The sequence below is a fragment of the Myotis nattereri genome (genome assembly GCF_964212035.1).
Source record: "Myotis nattereri genome assembly, chromosome: 9".
Classification (NCBI taxonomy): Eukaryota; Metazoa; Chordata; class Mammalia; order Chiroptera; family Vespertilionidae; genus Myotis; species Myotis nattereri.
Window position 1 is genome coordinate 44,280,520 of NC_138084.1, and position 24,331 is coordinate 44,304,850.

The following is a 24,331-nucleotide window of genomic DNA, read 5'->3' on the forward strand; positions in this document are numbered from 1 at the left end:
TCACTGCTCTTTTTCTGAGTGTCCAAGGCAACGGAGGTAGCAGTGTGAACCTCTGGTGACTGCGCGGAGGAATATACCAGCTGGGGTGTGAGTGTGCGCGTGGGTTGCAGTGGGTGGTAGTGGGTATGAAACAGGGGGAACGGTGTCTGAGTGCTCTCTTGGCCCACCCGCTTTGTTTCGGTAACTGTTTTATACTGATTTTTACAGAATTGATAACGTGTTTTAGAGCAGTGCCTGGAGGCTTATCTCAACTTTGCTTGGACTCCTGCCTCTCCCGCTGTCAGGAAGGTTGACATGTCCTGGCCTTGGTGGCTGTACATTCTACAAGACAATGTACCTTGTGTCTACAAGGTCTGTACAAGGTACACATGTTCTCATACAACAGCTTTAAAGAAAAAAGAAAAGAAAAAAAGAGGACCCCTAGCTGGTTTGGCTCAGTGGATAGAGTGTTGGCCTGCAGACTGAAGGGTCCTGGGTTCGATTTCAGCCAAGGGCATATGCCCGGGGTTGCAGGCTTGATCCCCAGGGTGGGTGTGCAGGAGGCAGCCAATCAATGTTTCTCTCTCATCATTGATGTTTCTATCTCTCTCTCCCTCTTCCTTCCTCTCTGAAATCAATAAAAAAATATTTTTTTTAAAGAGGAAATAATGACACGTGTGTTGTTTACTTTGTTGTATATTTTGCATAAAGCGAAAGAAGGGAATACATGGAACCTAATCCTGGAGACCCTGAGTCCAGTTCCCCCCACATTTCCTCTGATCCCCAGGCTGGTTGCCCCTGCTGGGTTCCCATGTACTCTGTGCTTCCCTCACACTGTATTGCTGTTTACTCCACACAGACAGAATTCCCAGGCATGAAAACCATGCTGTGCTCCCAACGGTCGGCCATGTAGGGTCTGGTAGACAAGAGGCCTTGAGTAGTGTTTGATGAATGAATGTCTGAATGATATAGTGCTAAACGCCACTTAACAAGTCTGGGGACCCTGAAACTCTGTAATGACCCTTGGGCAGTTATGTGGCTCCCAAGTCATAATTCTTAATCTAGTACTCCTTAGCTCTGACCTGCTCCCTGCCTGGAATATTATCCCCAGAGACCTGTGGAGCTCCTGAGCTGCTCCTGCACGCCTCCTTTCCTGGTCAGAGGCCTGGCTCTCCTCCCTGACTCAAAGTCTGGAGATCCTGCCTACAAAGAGGTTGACCTCACTCTTTCCCCAATATTGAGTTCCACCCATATTTTCCACCCCATGCCCTATCAGAATGATTAGACTCTCCCATGTCAATTACTTCTGGGATGTCAGCCTTCTATTTCTTTTTAAAAAAAAAAATGTTTTTATTGATTTCAGAGAGAGAAAGGAAGAGGTAGAGAGAGGGATAGAAACATCAATGATGAGAGAGAATCATTAATCGGGTGCCTCCTGCATCGCTCCTACTGGGGATTGAGCCCATAACCTGGGCATGTGCCCTGACCGGGAATTGAACTGTGACCTCCTGGTTCATGGGTTGATGCTGAACCACTCACTGGGCCACACCAGCCGGTCTAAACACATACTTTCTCACCCTCAAAGCACCTGGTGCAGTGTGCATGGCTATAGCAATGTATAGCCAATGGTTATCGATTTTTATTGTGTGCAGTCATGATGTGAAGGTTTTATGTATATTACCTTGTTTATAATTTTGGTCAAATAGACTTATTTTCTCATCTGCTCTTTCTCTCAGTCTTCCTCATTTTAGCAGCCGAAGGCATCATCATTTACCTAAAAATTTAGGTTCCAAATCTAGGCATTTTCCTTAATTCCTGTCATTCCTACATCCCATTCAACCAATTCATCAGCAGGTTTCTAAAAAGAAAACCCAAATCACTAAATTCTCTCAGTTTTTACCACCATTTTCCTATTTTAAGCTACCACCATACCTCAGTTAAGTATCTTCACAAGAATGTAAGCTACACGTGACCAGGATTCCTGTATTATTGATCACAGCTGTATGCCCAGCACCCCAGTACCCAAAACAGTGCCTGGCTCTTAGGCTTTTGGTGTGTCTTGAATGCAACAAACTTCTGAAGTGGGTACTATTATTATTTCCGTCGTACAGACAGGGAAATAGGCGTGCAGTGGTTAAGTAGCTTATGTAAGGTCACAACAAATATCAAAGTCAGTTTCAATTCCAGGGACTAATTCTGGGGCCTGACTGATTATCCACTATGCGGCCCTATGGAACTACAGTGGCTTATTTTGAAGTCAATTATTAAGGGACATTTGGCTGATGTTCAGAGAAATTTTAGTTGGAACTCCTCAACCTGAAGACTCTTCCTTAGCACAAAGTTCCTGTGCCCCTTCACACAGCCTCGCAGGCGTCTCCCAAGTCTTATCTCTCCTCATTGGTCTCTTCTGCCGAGATTTCAATCATAATGATCTCATTTCTCTTCCCAACAAATGCTCCCGCCTCTAGGAACCACTGCCCCTCCCACCCCCTCTGGAAAAACCTTCCCTAATTTCTCAATTCTTAGGGATTATAACAAGCAGCGCTTTATCCCAGCTGGCGTCACTCTACTAAAATTACTTGTTTATTTCTTTATTGTTCACCGCTCTGAAACCCAGTGCCTAAGAAGTGCCTGGAATAGAATAGGTCACTAGACAAATACTTGTTTAATAAAGATATGGAAGGTCAAGGATTATTTTGCCAATTTGTAGGTAGAGAGGCTGTGGCTCCTAGAGGTCAGGTGTTTTGCCCTGGCTCAGTCACGAAGCGGCCGAGGTGAGACTGGATGGAAATCAGGGCTCCACACACCAACCCTGCGGACCACGCCCGTTTTCTGAGCTCCTCTCCCCCGCCCGCTCCCACGGGCCCCGCCTACGTCGCCTGCACCGTCTCCGAGACTAGTTTGACCCTCGGCCGGCCACCGTAGCGCGTCGCCGCGGTTGCCGTGGGAAACGACCCGGGATCCGGGTGGGAGGAAAGACGTTTCCCGCCGGCGGGAGCTGCGGTTGTGGCGGCTTGCGGCGCTCAGACCATGGCGGACCAGCTTTACCTGGAAAATATAGACGAGTTCGTCACGGACCAGAACAAGATCGTGAGCAGCTAGGCCTGGGGGACGCGGGCGTGCGCCTGGGGTCCTGGGCCCAGCGAGGGTGGCGGGGTCCCCGGCCCCTGTGCGTGTGGCCTCGTGGGGGCGGGACGGGGGAGACGGGTCCCCTGCCTGGTGGTGCCCCGAGGCGAGCGAGAGCTCCCGGGAGAGGTGCGGTGGCGCGCCCGCGAGTCCTCGCCCCTCGGGGGTCGTGCTGCGCCCCGGGCACCGCCGAGGGGCCGCGGCGGGAGGGGCATTGGCGGGTACCATCTCTAAGGCGCCCCCACACCTGTCTGAGAAGGGGTGGGCGCGTGAAGCCCCACGTCTACAGCTGAGGAAGCTGTAACCGGTCTGGGTGATAAGCTGTGTAACCTTCGGACAGTCGGCTTCCCCTTACTGGAAATTCGGTGTTGATACCGGCGTGACCTGTCTCCCAGGGAGGCGTGGAGAGCCAGGGAGACAGTGTGTGTGAATGCCCTGCAGATCATCACCTGTGGAGGCGCGTCATTGCACTTCCTTGCAGTGGCCCACGCGGAGGTCGGTAGGAAAGGCAGCTGAAGCAGACAGAGGGGCCCCAGAACCCCTCTCTTTGTGGTTCGGAAAGGATGGGCAGCTTCCCAATCCAGGTCTGTCTCTGGCTAATGCAGCGGTTCTCAACCTGGGGGTCGAACGACCCTTTCACAGGGGTCGCCTAAGACCATCGGAAAACACGTATATAATTACATATGGTTTTTGTGATTAATCACTATGCTTTAATTATGTTCAGTTTGTAACAATGAAAATACATCCTGCATATCAGATATTTACATTGCGATTCATAACAGTAGCCAAATTACAGTTATGAAGTAGCAACGAAAATAATTTTATGGCCGGGAGGGTCACCACAACATGAGGAACTGTATTAAAGGGTCGCGGCTTTAGGAAGGTTGAGAACCACTGGGCTAATGCTTTCTCATGCCTTACACTGCCTTTGCCTAACCTGCGTAACACTTGTCATTGGAAACTCAGCATTTAGAACTGGGAGACCTTGAGAGCAGAGTAACAGGAGGGTTCAAGGAAGGGTGGAGGGAAGAGCTAGTCCTGAGGCCAGGAGTTCCCAATCGAACCTCTGATACAGTAACACAGTATTCATCCGCCTCCTTCACTCCCTGACCCCTGCACCACCTGTGCCCTTTAATGTTTGTTTGTAAGGCTGCAGCTGACCTTAGGAGTTTTTCCAAGCCATGCACTTCAAGCTTCTGGGTGAGTTTTAGTAGAGTTTTCGGCGGTGGTCCTCAGAAAGGACAGAAGATGGAAAAGGCCTTCATAAAGCAAGGAGCGTGAGGAAAATGAGAGCTTTTTCCTTGATGTATAGCCTTTCTTTTTATATCCTTTGCGTTAATTGGTCTGTGAAACAAACTGCCTAGTATTGGTAAGATAAACATCTCAGTCCTTCCTGCCCAGATGGATGGTTCTGGGCAAAACTGGGGTGGCATTAATTATAATTGATAAGGCATAATCATCTAAGACTAGGAATCTTTAAGAGCCTTTAGCGCTCTGGAGTTACTTAAATGTTTAAAAAATTTCTTCTTTTTTGCAGGTGACATACAAATGGCTGAGCTATACACTAGGAGTTCATGTTAACCAGGCCAAACAGTAAGTCCAGTTAACTACTAATTTTCATCACGTTGGAGTTTTTTGTTTGTTTGTTTGTTGCTTTGCTTTGTTTATAGCCTCATAGATAGCCTCTAGGTCCGTGGTCGGCAAACTGCGGCTCGAGAGCCACATGCGGCTCTTTGGCCCCTTGAGTGTGGCTCTTCCTCAGCCTTAGGAGTACCCTAATTAAGTTAATAACAATGTACCTACCTATATAGTTTAAGTTTAAAAAATTTGGCTCTCAAAAGAAATTTCAATCGTAGTACTGTTGATATTTGGCTCTGTTGACTAATGAGTTTGCTGACCACTGACCTAGAGTCTAGGTCAAAACTATTTTTTTTCCCTGGAAAATGGGAAAGAATACTGTTTTTACTACTTTTGTCTATTATTTAGGAGATAGGTATACTTGTATACAAATGTGTAGTAATAAATTTACTGAATTTATTTGTAGTCTTGCTCTCTGGTTAATGTCACTTCCTTATTTTAGATTTATTAAATGGGCTAGCTAATTCTGTTTACATCTCAGATTTATATGTCTGTTATCTTACATCTTTATTACAATTTCACACATGCTTCTTAGGTGTTATTGAAATACCTCCAGAATGAGGTCAACAGGTGTTTGACACAAGCTGTATAACAGTTTAAGACGGGGGAGAACCTTGTAAGGGAAACTAGAACAGAAATGTTTAGAGTGGCATAGAGCATTGCCCTTCTTGAATTTTGCTGTATCACCTTTCCTTGCTGAAAAGGAAGAAAGCAAGCTTTTGAATTAACTTCAAAATTTTTTGACCTGCAAATGTGCAGATGTTGTCTATGACCCACTTCATTCCACACCACTCTCTACATCTCATACTCTAGCCATATTTGCCTTTCTGCTCAAAAATGCCAAGCCCATTCTCACCCTAGGACAGTGATGGTGAACCTTTTGAGCTTGGCGTGTCAGCATTTTGAAAAACCCTAACTCAACTCTGGTGCCGTGTCACATATAGAAATTTTTTAATATTTGCAACCATAGTAAAACAAAGATTTATATTTTTGATATTTATTTTATATATTTAAATGGCATTTAACAAAGAAAAATCAACCAAAAAAAATGAGTTTGCGTGTCACCTATGACACAGGTGTCATAGGTTCACCATCCTTGCCCTAGGACATGGACACTGTTCCCTCTGTCTGGAATGCTCTTCTCCCAGTTGCCATCATCTTTTAGGTTTCAGGTCACATTTCACATATTACTTCTTGGAACAGCTCTGCCCTGATGCTGTATTTCAGGTATTACACCCCCCCCACCCCCCCCCCCCCCCACCCCGCCCCAACGCTCTGTCATATATATTTATTTTGTATTTTTTTAATTAAATCTTTATTGTTCAGATTATTACAGTTGTTTCTTTTTTCCCCCCATAGCGCCCCTCCATCCGATTCCCCCCCACCCTCCACCCTCACCCCCCCCATCCATAGGTGCACGATTTTTGTCCAGTCTCTTCCCGCATCCCCCACACCCCTTCCCCCCTAAGAATAGTCAGTCCACTCCCTTTCTATGCCCCTGATTCTATTTTAATCACCAGTTTATTCTGTTCATCAGATTATTTATTCACTTGATTTTTAGATTCACTTGTTGATAGATGTGTATTTGTTGTTCATAATTTGTATCTTTACCTTTTTCTTCTTCTTCCTCTTCTTAGAGAATACCTTTCAGCATTTCATATAATACTGGTTTGGTGGTGATGAACTCCTTTAGCTTTTCCTTATCTGTGAAACTCTTTATCTGACCTTCAATTCTGAATGATAGCTTTGCTGGATAAAGTAATCTTGGTTGTAGATTCTTGGCATTCATCACTTTGAATATTTCTTGCCACTCCCTTCTGGCCTGCAAAGTTTCTGTTGAGAAATCAGCTGACAGTCATATGGGTATTCCCTTGTATGTAACTGTCTTTCTCTTACTGCTTTTAAGATTCTCTCTTTGTCTTTTGCTCTTGGCATTTTAATTATGATGTGTCTTGGTGTGGTCCTCTTTGGATTCCTTTTGTTTGGGGTTCTCTGCGCTTCCTGGACTTGTAAGTCTATTTCTTTCACCAGGTAGGGGAAGTTTTCTGTCATTATTTCTTCAAATAGGTTTTCAATATCTTGGTCTCTCTCATCTTCTGGCACCACATAATTCGGATGTTGGTACGGTTGAAGCTGTCCCAGAGGCTCTTACACTATCTTCATATTTTTGGATTCTTTTTTCACTTTGCTTTTCCGGTTGGGTGTTTTTTGCTTCTTCGTATTTCAGATCTTTGACTTGCTTCTTGCGATCCTCTAGTCTGCTGTTGGGAGTCTGTATAATATTCTTTATTTCAGTCAGTGTATGCTTAATTTCTAGTTGGTCCTTTTTCATAACCTCGAGGGTCTCACTAGATTTCTGAGGGTCTCACTACATTTATCGGCGGTCTCACCAGTCTTTTTGAGGACCTTACTAAATTTATCAGTGGTTTCTAGAAAGTTCTTGAAAAACCTTAAAAGTGTGGTTTTGAACTCTATATCTAGTCGTTTGCATTCCTCCATTTCTGTCATTTGTGACCTGTTTCTATGTCTCCGCATTTTTTATGCTTTCCTGTGTTGGTAGAGTGGCTTTGTGTGCTAGGTGTCCTATAGGGCCCAGTGGCTCAGCCTCCCCACTTACCTGAGGAGGACACTCTTGGTGCACCCCTTTGTGGGCTTTGTGCACAGTCTTGTTGTAGTTAAGCCTTGATTGTTGTAGTTATCACTGGGAGGAATTGACCTCCAGGCCAATTGCTGTGAGAATCAGCTGTGTCTACTGTGGGAGAACTTCTGTGCTGAAGACACCCTTATGAGGCAAGACTTGCTTCAGTGGAGCTTTGGTGCTCACTGAGTCTGCCCCCTGAGTGTGTCCCTTATGGATCTGAGGAGTTGTAATCTGGATGGTCCCATTCTGACCACTGGGTACACTGGCTCTTGGATCTAAGGAGGTGCTAATTTAGCCTCTGCCTGAGGCTACCCAGCAGGAGCTACAAGGAGATCTGCAAATTCCCCTTCCTTGTTTGGGGTTTGGAGCTGCCCAAATGAGGCCCAGCTGTGAAGCAATGCAAGCTGCTGTGGGGCCTTGGACCTTCTCTTGGAACTTCTGGGTCTGTCTGGCCCAGCTGCAGTTTGTTAGGTAATTTTCAGATTGCAAACGGCCAGGGTATTCATATGCAAAAGCCTCTGCTGCAGCTTGGGTGGGGCTGGGACTCAGGGAATCAACAGGGCAGAGCAAGCAGCTATGGCTGATTCACAGCCCTGCCCTAAGGGGCCCCACGTCTCAGTGTCGTGGTAATCGCTGCAAGCACCTTTGAGAGAAAGCCGCCCGCGAGTTCCGAGTTCTGCCCACTGCCAGACAGTCCAGTTTCTCCCCTTACGAGTCTGGGTCCCCAGAGACTCACCCGGAACTGGAGTTCAGAGCAGTCAGGGGCTTGTGACTCCCTCCCGATTCAAAAAGACAGCCACATCCTCAGTTGCCAGCCCTTGCCGCGTGCGCCTCCATACCTCTGCACTTCCACACCTTTTCTGAGTCTCAGTGTGCTTTTCTCTTTCCTTCTAGTTGTAGAATTTCCACTCAGCCAGCCTTCCTATGGTTCTGGATGATGTCCGTTTTGTCTTTCAGTTGTATTTTTGAATTTGTTATGGGAGGCAGCAATTTCTAGTGTTTACCTATGCCGCCATCTTGGTTTTTCCCTATTTTGTATTTTTTTTAAAAAGCACACACAAATGTTACTGAGAATTCACATGCTATACAATTCACCCACTGAAAATGTATAATTTAGTGGCTTTTAGTATGTCCAAAGAGTTGTACAATTAATTTTAAAACATTTTCATCAGCTCCAAGGGGAATCCTGTATCCATTTAGCATTCACTCACCATTTCCCTGCAATTTTGCCTGCCTCCTCTTCCCCCAGCCTTAGGCAACTACTGATATATATTTCTGTCTGTAGATTTGCTTATTTGCATTTCATATAAATGAAATCATGTAGTATATAAACTTTATGCTTGGTTTCTTTCACATAGCATAATGTTTTCAAGGTTTGACCATGATGTAGCATATCAGGACAGTAAGTCCTCACTTAACATCATCTGAAATGGCTTCTCATGAAACCAGTTTCACCATAGGCTAAATGATATAATAAACAAGAGTTAAGTTCCTACAGTATGTCATCAGTATGATAATTAAATGACCTTAGTTGAAGACCTGCTGTACTTCATTCCTTTTTATGGCTGAATTATTCTATTATATGGTGTTACTAGTTTCTTAGGGCTGCTATAACAAAAGTACTACAAACTTGGTGGTTTAAAATCACAGAATTATGTTGTCTCACAGTCCTGGAGGCTAGAATTCCAAAATTAAGATGTCAGCAGGGCCACACTCCCTCTGAAACCTGTAGAGAAGGATCCTTCCTTGTCTCTAGCTTTTGGTCGCCTGCCAGCAATCTTTAGCATTCTCGGCTGCATGACCCCATCTCTGCCTTTATTGTCACATGGAATTTGTTGTCCCTGTGTGTTTGTATATTCACATGGCCAGTTTATAAGGATACCACCCTCCTCTAGTATGACCTCATCTTAACTAATTATATGTGCAAAGATCCCTTTTCCAAGTAAGGTCACATTTTGAGGTACTGGTGAATAGGAGGTCAACATATCTTTTTTGGGGAACACAATTCAACCCAGAACATGTGGATGAACCATATTTTGTTTATCCATTCATCAGATGATGTGCATTTAGGCTGTTTCCACATTTGGGTGTTATAAATAATGCTACCATAAACATTTGAGTACAAGTTTTTGTGGAGACATGCATTCTCAGTTCTCTTGGGTATATACCTAGGATTGGAATTCCTGGATCAGATGACAAATCTATATTTAACATTTTGAAGAACTGACTAATTGTTTTCAAAGTGGTTATGCTATTTAATAATCCCACCAACAATGTTTGAGGGTTCCAATTTCTCCATATTCTTTTCAACTCTTGATTATCTGTCTTTTTTTAATTTTAGCCATCCTAATGGGTGTGAAGTGGTATCATGGTTTTGATTTGCAATTCCCTAATGACTAATGGTGCTGATCATCTTTTCATGTTCTTAGCCATTTGTATATCTTTGGAGAAATATTTATTCTGATCCTTTGCCCGTTTTTTCATTGGGTTATTTGTCTTTTTTATTGTTGAATTATAAGAGTTTTTTATATTTTCTGAACACTAGACCCTGATCAGATACATGATTTGCAAGAAATTTCTTCCATTCTTGTCTTTGTACTTTGTTGATGGTGTCCTTTAAAACACAAAAGTTTTTATTGTTTTTTTTTTTAATTAAATCTTTATTGTTCAGATTATTACATTTGTTCCTCTTTTTTTCCCCCCCATAACTCCCCTCCTCCCAGTTCCCGCCCCACCCTCCGCCCTCACTCCCCACCCACTGTCCTCATCCATAGGTGCACGATTCTTGTCCAGTCTCTTCCCGCATCTCCCACACCCCTTTCCCCCCCAAGAATAGTCAGTCCATTCCCTTTCTATGTCCCTGATTCTATTATAATCACCAGTTCATTCTGTTCATCAGATTATTTATTCACTTGATTCTTAGATTCACTTGTTGATAGATGCATATTTGTTGTTCATAATTTGTATCTTTACCTTTTTCTTCCTCTTCCTCTTCTTAAAGGATACCTTTCAGCATTTCATATAATCCTGGTTTGGTGGTGATGAACTCCTTTAGCTTTTCCTTATCTGTGAAACTCTTTATCTGACCTTCAATTCTGAATGATAGCTTTGCTGGATAAAGTAATCTTGGTTGTAGGTTCTTGGTATTCATCACTTTGAATATTTCTTGCCACTCCCTTCTGGCCTGCAAAGTTTCTGTTGAGAAATCAGCTGACAGTCGTATGGGTATTCCCTTGTAGGTAACTGAGTGTCTTTCTCTTGCTGCTTGTAAGATTCTCTCTTTGTCTTTTGCTCTTGGCATTTTAATTATGATGTGTCTTGGTGTGGTCCTCTTTGGATTCCTTTTGTTTGGGGTTCTCCGCGCTTCTTGGACCTGTAAGTCCATTTCTTTCACCAGGTGGGGGAAGTTTTCTGTCATGATTTCTTCAAATAGGTTTTTAATATCTTGGTCTCTCTCATCTTCTGGCACCCCTATAATTCTGATGTTGGTACGCTTGAAGCTGTCCCAGAGGCTCCTTACACTATCCTCGCATTTTTGGATTCTTTTTTCATTTTGCTTTTCCGGTTGGGTGTTTTTTGCTTCCTCGCATTTCAAATCATTGACTTGATTCTTGCGCTCCTCTGGTCTGCTGTCCGGAGTCTGTAAATTATTCTTTATTTCAGTCAGTGTATGCTTAATTTCTAGTTGGTTCCCCAATATAAGATCGAGGGTCTCATTAGTTTTCTTGTAGATCTCATTAAGTTTATCGGCGGCTTCTAAACAGTTCTTGAGAGACCTTAAAAGTGTGGTTCTGAACTCTAGATCTTCCATTGACAATTTTGTCCTGTTTCTTTGTCTCCGCATTTTATTATGCTTTCTTGGTGCACCCCCTAGTGGTCTTTGTTCGCAGTCTTATAATTAAATCTTGATTGTTGTAGCTAATTCCAGGGAGGGTTTGACCTCCAGGCCAAGTGGCTATGAGAATCAGCTGTGTCAGCAGTGAGAGAGCTTCTGTCCTCTAGGGAGGTGCTAATCTAGCCTTTGCCTGAGGCTATCCGGCAAATGCCTGTGTGCAGGGCTTGGGCGGGGCGGGTCGCACAGGATCAACAGGGTGGGCCGGAGAGAGCAGTTATGGCCGCTCTCAGTCCTGTCCCCAGGGGCTCTGCCTCTCTGAGTCCCAGCACCCGCTGCAAAGCTCGGAGAGAAAGCTGCACTCGCTCTGACCAAAGCCAGACAGTCCCACTTCTCCCGTTTGAGTCTGGGTCCCTAAAGACTCGCCCGGATCTGGAGCTCAGAGTCTGCGACTCCCTCCCGATTGAAAACGCCAACCGCGCCCTCCGCCGCCAGCCCGCTCCGCGCACTCCGCACCTCAGAATTTGACTTCAGCACTGCGCCTCCTCTGAGTGTCCGTATGCGTTTCTCTTTCCTCCTAGTTGTAGGGTTGTAGGACTTCCACTCAGCCAGCGTTCCTGTGGTTCTGGGTGATGTCCCTTCCGTTTTTTGGTTTCACTTTTGAAGTAGTTGTTCAAAGCAGCAAACTCTGGCGTTAACCTATGCCGCCATCTTGTTTCTCCCCCTATTGTTGAAGAAGTCCAATATATTATTTTCTTTCTGTTGCTTGTGCTTTTCTATAGTGTCTAAGAAAGCTTTACCTAACATAAGGTCAAGAAGATTTACTTCTGTTTTATTCAAAGAGTTTTGTAGTTTTAGTTCTTACACCAATAATCATCACTATATTTAAGGTTTCTGTGTACCAGGTGCTTGTTAATATGTTAAAAGTCCCTCATAAGACTACCATTTTCAAGTTAGGTGGTGTACAGTGAGAATAACTTATCTCTGCTCCATGGTGTCTGGTGCCTCAGCTGAGAATCCCCAGTGTCTGGAGCCCTATCATCTGTAGGCTTCTTTGTGCCTATGGTTGATGCTGGCCTTTGGCTGAGGCTGTTGACCAGACATCGCATGTGGTCTGTTTAGGATGGTCCGGGCTTTCATCAGAGTATGGTGTCTCTGGGTAGTCGGACTTCTTACACAGCAACCTGGGACTTTAAAAGCTAGTGTTCCAGCACAAGGCAGACGCTGTCTGCCTCAAAAGTCAAGCAGTTTCATGTCTACTTTATTCTTTTGGTTTAAATGAGTCACTAGCCCTCCCAGATTCAAGAGGAGGGGATGGAGTCCACCTCTTTCTGGGTGGACATAGAAGAGCATGTGGGATGGGTGACATTGTTGCAGACATTTTCGGAAAAAACAGTATGTCACATTGTGCCTTTAGTGCTTGGCACATAATAGGTACTAATGAATATTTGTTGAATACTAAGTACTATGGTAGATATTTTCACAAACATTTATCTCACATAATCTTGTTAGCAATCCAATGTAATGGGTGTTATCGATCTCTGAACAGTTGAGAAAATTGAGACTTGAGTGTCCTGTCACCTTTTCTTATTTTACCTACTAGAGGCCCAGTGCACAAAATTGTGCGCGAATAGCTCATTTCTGCTTGCCTCAGCTGGCTGCCCCGGCCTCCGCCGCTAGTAGCCCTCCGCCGCTAGTAGCTCGCGCTCTGCCCCGCGGCAAGAGCCGAGAGCCGCTGCTCATTTGGTCATGATGGCGTGACGGCCATGGGCCTTTTATACAAGAGATGGTATAAGTATTTATTCACTTATTTATTTTTAACATTTGAAATAGTCTCATTTTATTTTTTAAATTTTTATTGAATTTATTGGAGTTACATCGATTAATAAAATTATATAGGTTTCAGGTGTACATTGTTTTGTGTGTTCACCACCCAAAGTCAAGTCTCCTATCACCATTATCCACCCCCTTTATCCTCTACTACCTCCCCCTTTCCCCATGGTAATCATACTGTTGTCTGTGTCTTTAATTTTTTTGTGGTTTTTGTGTTTTTTTTTTTGCTTAATCCCTTCAGTTTTTTCACGTAACCCTCAACTCCCCTCCTCTTTGAGCTGTCAGTCTATTCTTTGTATCTATAAGTCTGTTTCTGTTTTACTTGTTGTTTTATTTGGTTCATTAGATTCCACATGTGAGTGAAATCATACAATATTTGTCTTTCTACTATTGGCTTTTTCTATAGTGGAAGCATGTAAAGTATCATTGCTGGCACTGAGGGCAGTGATTGGGCCTAATTGGTATTGATTTGCTTGATTTATTAAAGAAGTATTTTTTTCAGTTCTTACTATCTATTTAGTATTATTTTAGGCTCTGTCATTAAACAGCAAACCTGATGGGCAAGGTCCTTCCCATCATTGATTTATACAAGATAATTTCAAGTTGTAAAAATACTGTGAAGGAATTAAATTGGGTTAGGGCAGGCAGTATCCCTATACACTGTATTTGTCCTGGTAAAAATTATGGGTGGATCTGATCAGGAGGGAAAATTAATAAATTAAAATGAGACGATATAGTTAATTGTATCTGTAGGAAGGGCATCTTATAAGAATTCATATATATTTTCATTCATATTTAAGAATATTTTGCATATTTTATTGGTAAAATGTTTTGTGTGATCAAATGAGATAAACATGTTTTAGAGAAGGCATGCAGAATGACATTTTTCAAAAAGAGCTTGTGCAGTTTTGACCTCCCTGTTAATATAAAAGAACCGGAGTTGATTTGGAGAGATAAATACTTAGAGGATGTCTGTGATGATAGACTTGTAGATAAAAGATTTAGTCAGCAAGCTTGAGAGCATCTTGGGCATGGTACCTGCCTATCATTTCTTCTATTAGCATGGTCCTAACTAGCATAAGTAAACGAAAATGTTCATGAATTTGTGTTACTTTATTTTCCCTAATGCATGGCAGGAAACACTAAAGAGAACCAGACAGAGCGATCAGTAGAAATGCTAAATATGGTGCAGTTTTGTCCTTAGTGAGCTGATAGCCCACTAGGCATGGCAGATATATAAGCAGTTAGAAAACAGCGTGGTGCGTGCTCTAATAACAGATACGGGATGGACTCTGTTAGCGCTTAGGTGGCAGGGTGTCCTGCTGGCCTGTGGTTTTAGGGAAGGCTTCACATAGGAGGTGATAACTGATCTGCTGTCTGTGTAAGGAATTAGGTAGATGAGGTCTGGGCAGAGCATTCCAGGCAGAAGAAAGGGAATACAAAGGAGCAAAGGGAACTGGAGAATGTTTCTTGGTGTTACGGGACAGGGGACCTGGCCCTGAACATGTCTGCCTGCCTAGGGCCAGCCCGTAGTGTGTGGGTTCTTGACTTTGTGCAGTAAAAATTTCACAACATGAGTCCAGGTGACTATGAGGGTACATTTATTAAAGCTGACAGCAGTGAATTAAGGAAGATCTTAGCATAGGAAACGCATCCGGAGAGCCCAGGCTGGGCTGCTTTAGCTCATTGGGAAGTCAGAGAAAAGGGGGCTTTGGAGACAGGTTCAGGGGGTTAGCCCAGGACAAACTGCCGTTTCCCATTGCAAGTCTCTTGGGGACCCTTAGAGTTTAGGAGATGCGTGCCTCTTGGGGAAGAAGAGGAGAAAGGGGAAGGGGAGGGGGTGCTCCCTAAAGGGAAAGCATGAGCTGGGTCCTTTGTCTTGGGGGTTTTTCTCTCTCTCTTGTAGGCGGAATCTTAGGAGAGGTTTCAGGGGAGGGTTTTAGTAGAATATTCACTAGTTTTCCAGGTGTGCTTTACCAGGGTCACAGTCTTCCTGACTGGTCGGTGCCAGGGCAGGCAGTTGTTAGTCATTACAATTGGTCCTGGTGTCGTCCACCTGGTTTTGCTGCTTTTCTGGTCTGGGAGCTGAAACACAACTGAGGCCTACATGTTATCCCTAGGGAGGTGACCTTCTGTATCTGGCTATAAATTGCTTGGCCAGTTTGTTCAGCTATCTGCCTCAGTTTGCCCACTCCACTTGCCAAGGACTCTACCTAGCTCCTTATCCTGCCTCAGTAAGACTGAAAATAGTGTGAGTGTGAGAGATACGGGGGTCCAGAACAAGAAGCGTCTTACATGTCATTACTGGGGAGTTGGAGTTGATCCTTAGGGGATGGAGAGCTACTGAAAAATTTTGACGAAAGTATAATACTAAAGACAAGAATACCAGCTACTTCTCAACATCACTTAATGACTGCTATCTCAGACTTACCAAGCCCCAAAAGCTAACTCCTGATTTCTGCCTCCAACGCCTACTTCTGCTTTTCTCCATCTCAGTGAATGATAACTTTATTCTTTGAGCTGGTTAGTTCAATCATTCATAACTCCTTTTTCTCTTATACCCAGCAGGAAATACTGTTGTTTTTCCCTTTATGTTCTCCCAGAATTTTTCCACTAATTTACTACTTCCATTGTGACCACCCTCATCTGAGCCACCATCATCTCTAGCCTGGGTTACTGCAGTAGCCTCCTGACTAGTCTCCCTGCTTCCTTCCTTACCCATCAGCAGTGTATTTTACACACAGCAGTCAGAGTGGACCCTTCTAAAAGTGAGGTCATAGTATTTCTGCTCTAAGCCTTCTGATGACTTCCTTGCTTCCAGTTCTACACAGGGCCACAAAGCCCTGGCACTTGGCTGTCTCTGCCACCACTATTCTTCCTTATTCTGTGTCAGCACACTTGCCTCCTTTCTGTTCTTCCGACCTTGCCTACATTCTTGCCTCAGAACCTTTGCATACGCTGCTCTCTCTGCCTGGAACATTGTTCCCCAAGATATCCACAGGGGTGGCTTCCTCCCTTCCTGCAGGGCTCTGCTCATGAGGCCTTTCCTAATCACCTTATATAACCTAGCAAAAGTTCTTCTCAGGCACTCTTATTCTTACTTTTCCCTCTATAGATTTGCTACCATTCAACGTACATTTACTTATTTGTCTCTCTTTTCTGCAGTGTAAGGTCTAAAAGGTTAGGAACTTTGCTTTGTTATTGCTCTCTCCCTAAGGCAGGGGTCCTCAAACTACGGCCCGCGCGCGGGCCACATGCAAATACAAATATTGTATTTGTTCCCGTTTTGTTTTTTTTACTTCAAAATAAGATATGTGCAGTGTGCATAGGAATTTGTTCATAGTTTTTTTTTAAACTATAGTCCGGCCCTCCAACGGTCTGAGGGACAGTGAACTGGCCCCCTGTTTAAAAAGTTTGAGGACCCCTGCCCTAAGGCATAGAACAGGAACTGGCCACTCAGTAAAGTTTTGTTGACCTAATGATTTGATTTGCATTTTCCTGTGGCAGCCTTGTGGATAATGAAGGGGTGGGGGTGCAGAATTGACACTTGGAATTGAAATAGTCCAGTCAAGAGATTTAAAGGGCATGGAATCAAGAATTACTTGGGAAGGAGAACTGACTAGATTTGGCAACTCACTGGAAAGGGAGAAGTGAAGGATAATGACTCCCAGATTTCTGGCTTGGGTGGCTTAGGCAGATGTTGTTGTCAGGAATTAGTGAAGCCATGGGGATGAATGAAATAGACCAACCATCCTGGTTGGCCCAGGACTGTTGATTTTAGCACCAGAAGTCCATGCCTCAGGAAACCTCTCAAATCCAGGCAAACCCAGATGGTTGGTCACTAATATACAGAGTGAAAAGATAGCTAAAGACAGAGCCCTAACTATTATGGCAAAGGAGGAGGTAATCAAGTCTGTGCAGGAAATGGAGCAGGGCAATTAGAGGATTGGGTAGCAGGGGACTCATTGGGGCACAGGATCATGGAAGCTAAGAGAGCAGATGCTTCAAGAAGAGAGTGATCAACCGTGTAGGGTTGAGTTTCCCTTGGAATTTTTGAGTTTGAGTTTCTAGCTGTTCTTGGCAGAAGTCTGACATATTATAGAGACTCTGTATATATTTCTTGAAATAAAAGATAGAAATGATATATCTCTTTTGTTGTTTTTGTTAATCTGTGAATTATTGAGGGGAGCCAACCTCTGATACTTGCTGGATCATAAGGATAAAATGAATTTAGGGATGTTACTGAAAGCAACATTATTTCTATATCAGGTGTTGGACAGCCTCGGTTTCATGGATACTCAGAGCACTGGGCAGTGGGAGTAGGCTGTTCATTCTGCAGCTCTGAAACAGCATTGAATCTGAGTGATTATAACACTGGGATTTCAAAGCTGGACATTTGTGATCATTTACTTAGTGGTTCTTAATGTTTTGGAACCCTTTTGAGAAACTTTTGAGAACCCTGAACTATCTCCCTGCATAAAAACACATTTTACCTCCCAATTTGAGGGGTGGAGGGTTATAGATGGCCAATGAATCCCAGGGAAAAGAGTCACTAATCTATCTAGTACCTTCCTGTTTATACCTCAGGATGTTAAGAGGCCTAGAAAAATTAACTTATCCAGAATCACATAGTGACTGAACTTATTCTTGGTTGAGTGGTCTATTCATTATATGTTACTGTTTTATTGCAGGTTCACTCTCTCTGGGCCTAATACTAGATTTCCTTTATTTCAGTTATGCACGGGGTCACTGTGCCAATTCAGTAAGTGACCCCAGTCTAACTCTGGGTCCATAAACTGAGCGAAAATTCTGTAGAAAATTTGATGAACTGTCAGATTTAATATACCTAACTTGCAAGTCACAAATTAAAAGTTGATGAGGTAAAAAACTCTTGCTAATGGCTTTATTGTGCCTTTTGTTTCGAACAGGATGCTGTATGATTATGTTGAAAGGAAGCGAAAGGAAAATTCAGGAGCCCAACTGCATGTCACCTACTTAGTGTCTGGCAGTCTTGTTCAGAATGGACATTTGGTAAGTTCTCAGAATCTTACAATGAGCTTAAATATGTTTGAGCTATCAACTGTCAAATAACATGGAGTCGGGGGAAGGGGAACACAAGATTTAGTAGTATTATGGAAGTTTTAGAAAGCTACCTGTAGGTGATTGTTTTGAATTTTAGACTAAACTTAAAACTCTGAGAAGTTTTGGTAATATCTTGGCTGTGATGCAGAGACTATAACATTATTAGCAGTTTTCCTCGGCAGCAAGACATTAGGAGACTGCTTCTGCTACTTCTCTGTCTTCCTCTTGAAGATGTATTAGGGAAAATGATGGTTAGTTTCCATCCTGTTCAAATGTCAAGTCACACGCGCAGGTGTTCAGAAAGTATAATTTTATTATTTTTTAAATGAAATTGGTATTAATTTGATCATTCATTTCAGCAGGCTTATGTCTAAGTGGCTGAAGGATGGGGCTAAGAATGCAGAGGTGAGGGTAGGGAACATCTTTATTCTCATTCATGTCTGGTCACCCCTCAGCTCAGGTCACTGCTACATTTTCATCATCCTGACCACAAAACTTTCTCAGGTCTACTGACTTTCTCTTAGCTACTTCCATGTCCCTCCGAGGGGCAAAGGGATCATTCTGCTACACCCATGACTTGGAAGCTCTGCTGCAATAACTTGTTCCTTCTGCACCAGACTGATCCTTGGGAAATTTGATAATTCCTCCTCTCTGGCTTCCTCTAAGGCACATTGTTTCTGTTCTCACTTCCCCTAACCTCCTAACTGAAGGTTCTTTTTGCTTTTTCCACTACCATCAGCCCTACAGAACGTAGCCCAAGGACCAGGGCTCCTCAGAGATCCACTAATATGTATGTTCCTCTTCCCTTTGACTTTCCTTCAGACTCATACGTTAAGAAGCTTGATTTCTCAAAATACTGACTGGATTTGTCTTATAGCAACAGAGTCCCAAGCACATGAGCTATAAGACTAGAATGGCAATTTAGTGATTTACAAGGAGAAACAAAATTGTTGGGGGATCAAATCCTTATATTCTCTGACCAGCAAATTTCTTTCCTTGTTGGTAAGTTGGCAAGCCAGGTGATAATCAAGATATTTGCAAGTGGAGAATCAGATGTCATTATAGGCCTGAACACAAAATTAAGCAGACCTGGCTCATTTACTCTCAGAAATAAAACTGGCACCAGAGTTCTCTCTTTGTATGGCTCTTATATAGATACTAGAGGCCTGTTGCACAAAGAGATTCGTGCAATAGGCCTTCCCTTCCCTTGGCTGCTGGCACTAGTTTTCCTCTGGTACCCGGGACCCAGGCCTTTGCTCTGGCTGGGCTCCGTCCAGAGACCCCTCCACCCCCACCCCCCCAGCCGTCAGGCCCCACGGCTCCGCTGATCCCGGGGCCGTGAGGCCTCGTGGCTCCGCTGATCCCGGGGCTGTGAAGCCTCGCTGCTCGGTGGCTTCGGGTACATTTGGCTTCGCTCCACCGCTTGGAGCCTATGTATGCAAGTTAACCGCCATCTTTGTTGGTGGTTAATTTGCATATCACCCCGATTAGCCAATGGGAAGTGTAGCCAAGGTATGGTCAATTATCCTTTTTGTCTTTTATTAGATAGGCTTGCCAGAGTGTGCATTTGGCTGTCTCCTTTCCCTTTCTTTCCAGGGTTAACTAGCTCTCTCCTGTCTTTCTTAAGGCGGCCTTCAGTCTAGTAATAGTCAATTCTTTACCTGGGAATCATTGTGTTTCTTTAAAGCAGTGGGTTTTATTTTTTGGCCACTGATTATTTATTTATTTATTTATTTTTGAGAATCTGAAAGAATTCATAAAATTGTAAGTGTTCATATATCTTCTGGAGCAGGACTTAAGGTTAAGAATTTATATTTTAAGATCAAGTTGTAGATTTTTATTCTAAGCCACTTAAGCAGAGGTTCTTAAATTGGGAACTTTGCATGGTCTTTGGGATTCAGGAGATGCCTGGAAAAACCCCTGAAAGTGCATTTAGATTGTGTTCCTCAGTGCATTTTTTTGAGACCATTTTTCAAAATGATGTGTAAACGATATCAGTTAAAAACTTCTATGCTGTGGCTTGCTTATAAAGGCCTTTTATTTTTAAATTTAAGTGCTGCCAGTATTTTTTTAAGCAGTAGAATGCTTTCAAATGAAATCTTTAGAATCCTAATATAAAAAACATACTGAGAGTAGGATTGCCACAGTTGAAGTGATTGTGAGGATTTTGAAGCTCTGTACTCACCTCCTCACAGCCCCAGGGCAGCTCTGGGGACCCTTAGGATGACTGACCAAGTGTGGGTGATGTTACCCATGTTTTTTTCCTTAAAGAGAGGCCTCTTATGGGAAGGCAGACTATAAGCATAATTTCAGGTTTTGTTCTTTTTAATTTCTTCTTTAAGTTTTAAGTGTTTCTAGAAAGAAAAAGATACATTAGAGACTTTGTATGGATGTCTAACAATACTAGACTTTTTATTTTTCCAGTGATCGTGATTCTTGTAAAAAATGTTTAACAATACATAGAAAGTAAAAGCCTCCCTCTAATCTCATCCCAGAGAGTCTCCTAAAGAACTATTTGCACATTTCAATGGGACATTTGGTTGGTTCTTTTTGTGTTGTTAGAGGTTGTCAGCTTGGTCCATCCTTTATGAAATTCCCTACTATCTTTTTTCATCTAATGATTTTAGCTGAGATTGATTTTTATTATTGCCTAGATCAGTGGTTGGCAAACCGCGGCTCGCGAGCCACATGCGGCTCTTTGGCCCCTTGAGTGTGGCTCTTTCACAAAATACCACGTGCGGGCATGCACATACAGTGCAATTGAAACTTCGTGGCCCATGCACAGAAGTCGGTTTTCGGAAAGGAGATAGACGAAACAAGAATACAAGACAAGTGTGGAGGGGAGAGTTGGGAGGGGTCGACCTCAGCGAACATACCTCAATCAGATAGAGGACGTTTTTAGCAAAGGCCAGCTTAGGAGTACCCTAATTAAGTTAATAACAATGTACATACCTATATAGTTTAAGTTTAAAAAATTTGGCTCTCAAAAGGAATTCCAATCATTGTACTGTTGATATTTGGTTCTGTTGACTCATGAGTTTGCCGACCACTGGCCTAGATCATTAATTCACAAAATGGTGGTGCTCTACTTCTGTCATTCTTTCTGCATGCTATTGGCTGGAATTTTTCTATAAAGAAGAACTTGCTCTCAATAACTAGCCATGTTTTTCCTTTTTCTTTAAGTGCTAAAAAGCAAGGGGGCTTAGTCCTCAGCCAGACTCTGGGTTTGTGAATACTGAACTTACTCCTGTGTCCTCCTTTTAATAGGAACCAACTGAATTGGAGCTCTACTCTGGTGTGTGTTGTTTTAGCACCTGCAAGCTGGCATTTCCACTGAGTTGTTTTTATGCATTTTCAATATCCCATGAAGCAGCATATAGCCACACTGAGCTCTCTGGGTTGTCCAAGTTTTTTCCTGAGGGTAGAAATTATTACTTTTAGGACTCTTAATACAAAGTTGCATAGGTTTGAGTGGTTAGTTCCTAATGCTCTTTTTCTCTTAAGCTCTGTAATTTTTATTATACAGCTTTGCAGAATATGACATTTTTAAGAATGCCTGTTTTGTTCAGATTTACAATTACATTTTTTAAAAAAGGCTATTTGATTTTATATTGCTCTTTTATGATGTGAATTTTGGTGGTTCCTACATTAACATAAATATGTGTCTGCTTTAGCCAAACATATAAGATTTAGAAAAGCAAAACCAATATTTTTAGAAACAATGCAATTACTGAAAATGGTTTCACTTCTTTGCAGTTGTTTTTGTCTGTAGGCTGTATCCTACTAGAGATGCACAATCAGTCTATGTTTTAGAATCACTTGAAATAATTCCTCTGTAGTTAAACCACCAACTAGTTATATTCATATAACCCCCCTTTTTAGATAATTTTTATACATTACATTCTATTTTGCACTTTGCTTTTTTTACTTCTACTTAATAGTAGATCCTGAGCGTTACTCCATAGTAGTTACAGAAACATTCTGCATTCTTTTTACAGCCACATGATCCTACATCCTATATAATAAAAGCCCAATATGCAAATTGCCCCCTCAACCGGGAGTTCAACCAAGGAGCAGGGCTGGTGGCAGTGGCAGCAGGCGGCCACTAGGGACCCTACCCATGCATGAATTTTGTGCACTGGGCCTCTAGTAGATATTCCTTAGTTTATTCAGCTGTCACTTATTGACAGTTATTTGAGTTATTTATAATCTTTGGCTATTACAAATAGTGCTGCAGTGAATAGTTCAGCGTATATGTGTTCTCTATATTTTTGCCAGTGTGTTTAAAGGTTACATTCCTAGAAGTAGGATGTTTATGTACTTCGTTGGGTATTGCCAAATACCTCTCCCTTCCCAGCAGCAATGTTACGTGAATGCCTGTTTCCACACAGCACTTGTCATATGCTTCAGGGTTATTTGCATTTCTTTTTCTGTGAACTGTCTGTTCATACATCTTGCTCATTTTTTAAAGGATTGCTAGTCTTTGTTTTCTCTATTTTAGGAGCTATATATTAACCCTTTGTGATGTAACTTGCGGACTTTTTTTCTGCTTTATCATTTGTCTTTGTATTTTGGTTAAAATTTTTATTTTTTATTTTTTTGTGATCTAAAAGTTGGTTGTCAATTTTTATGGATTATTTTTATTATTTTTGAATTACAGTTAGGAAACTTCTCCATTTTCAGATCATATTAGTTTATCAAAGAATTCACCCATATTTTCTTTTAGTGCTTATATGGTCATTCTTTTTTTTGTTTGTTGTTTTTAATCCTCACCCAACGATATTTTCCATTGATTTTTTTTAGAGAGAGTGGAAGAGAGAGGGAAAGACACAGAGAAATATTAATATGAGAGAAACACATCGATTAGTTGCCTCTGGAATGTGCCCCGACCAGGGCCCGGGCTGGGGAGGAGCCTGCAACTGAAGTACATGCCCTTGACTGGAATCGAACCTGGTACCCTTCAGTCTGCAAGCCAACGCTCTATCCACTGAGCCAAACTGGCTAGGGCTGGTTTCATTCTTTACATTTAGATCTCAGATCCATTAAGAATTTATTGTTCTATGGTTTGAGAGACATGTCCAATTTTTATTGAGTTCCATGTGAGTAAACAGTAATTCGCATTACATTATCTATTAAAAAGTCCTCTTTCTTCGCACTGATTTGAGATGCTGTGGGTTTTTAAAAAATTATATTGATATTTATATTCTATCACTTAACCTCACTGAGAAGTTTTAATATAAAGCAAGTTAAAAATGAGTATAACTATTAAACTGTAACATATTTTCAGGGGTACTTAAGTTCCTAATTTTACATCCAAGTGCAGTTGAATTATTGGCTAGGAAACTTTAAAATCGCAAGTTGCACTTAACATTAATGAAGTGTTATTTCCTTACAGTGCCACAAGGTTGCAGTAGTGAGAGAAGATAAATTAGAAGGTAAGTTAGCAATTTAGCAAATTTTACTTTTATGGCATCAATGTAGGTACACTAAAAAAAAAAATCTGCCCCCTAACATTTACATGCAATATAGTTAGCTATTTAACTGAAAATCTGTATATGCTTTTTATAAGTAGTTTCTGAAACATTAAAATATACTACGTCTGCCTAACTTCCCATTTTTAAAGTCAATAGCTGCTAACATTTATAAAGCACTTTAATCACAGGATTTCAAAACTCGTGACAGACATACAAAAAACTATCGTGAATACCATATGGAGCATCTAATCAACTGTAAAAAGATAGTATTCTCTAAATGTGTTGTGTTCTGTAACAGTTTTTTTAGATAGAAAAAGAATCTTTTCTAAAGTCAGAAAGACAATATAATTTCTAAATTAAATTTGTTTATTGGTTTCAAACTGCTATTGTTCTATTTTTTAAAAACTCAATTCAGAGGAATTGTATAACAGGCAGTGGGCTCCACATGATCTTGGACTTATGCCTCAAGACAAAACCTGCATTATTGTACTTTTTTAAAAAATTATTTTTAAAAAATCTTTATTCAAGAATATTTTTTCAGTTGATTTTTAGAGAGAATGAAAGGGAGGGTGAAGGAGGAGGGAGGGAGGAAAGGAGGGGAGAGGAAGGGAGGGAGAGAGGGAGGGAAAGAGAGAGAGAAAAAGAAACATCAGTGTGAGAGAGACACATTGATTGGTTGCCTCCCGCATGCACCCAGATCGGGGGGTGGGGAGGGAACCCACAACA

General features: G+C 42.3%; 1 protein-coding gene across 1 annotated transcript in view; it reads left to right on the top strand.

Moving 5' to 3' along the window:
* Positions 1-2,919: 2,919 nt before the first annotated feature.
* Positions 2,920-24,331, top strand: part of POLD3 (DNA polymerase delta 3, accessory subunit) — a 63,751-nt gene continuing 42,339 nt past the window's right edge. The window contains exons 1-4 of the mRNA XM_081098729.1: positions 2,920-3,069; positions 4,643-4,698; positions 17,978-18,080; positions 23,527-23,566. Coding sequence (XP_080954855.1) covers positions 3,010-3,069; positions 4,643-4,698; positions 17,978-18,080; positions 23,527-23,566 — 259 coding nt within the window. The 5' untranslated portion in view covers positions 2,920-3,009. The remainder of the gene's footprint in view (positions 3,070-4,642; positions 4,699-17,977; positions 18,081-23,526; positions 23,567-24,331) is intronic.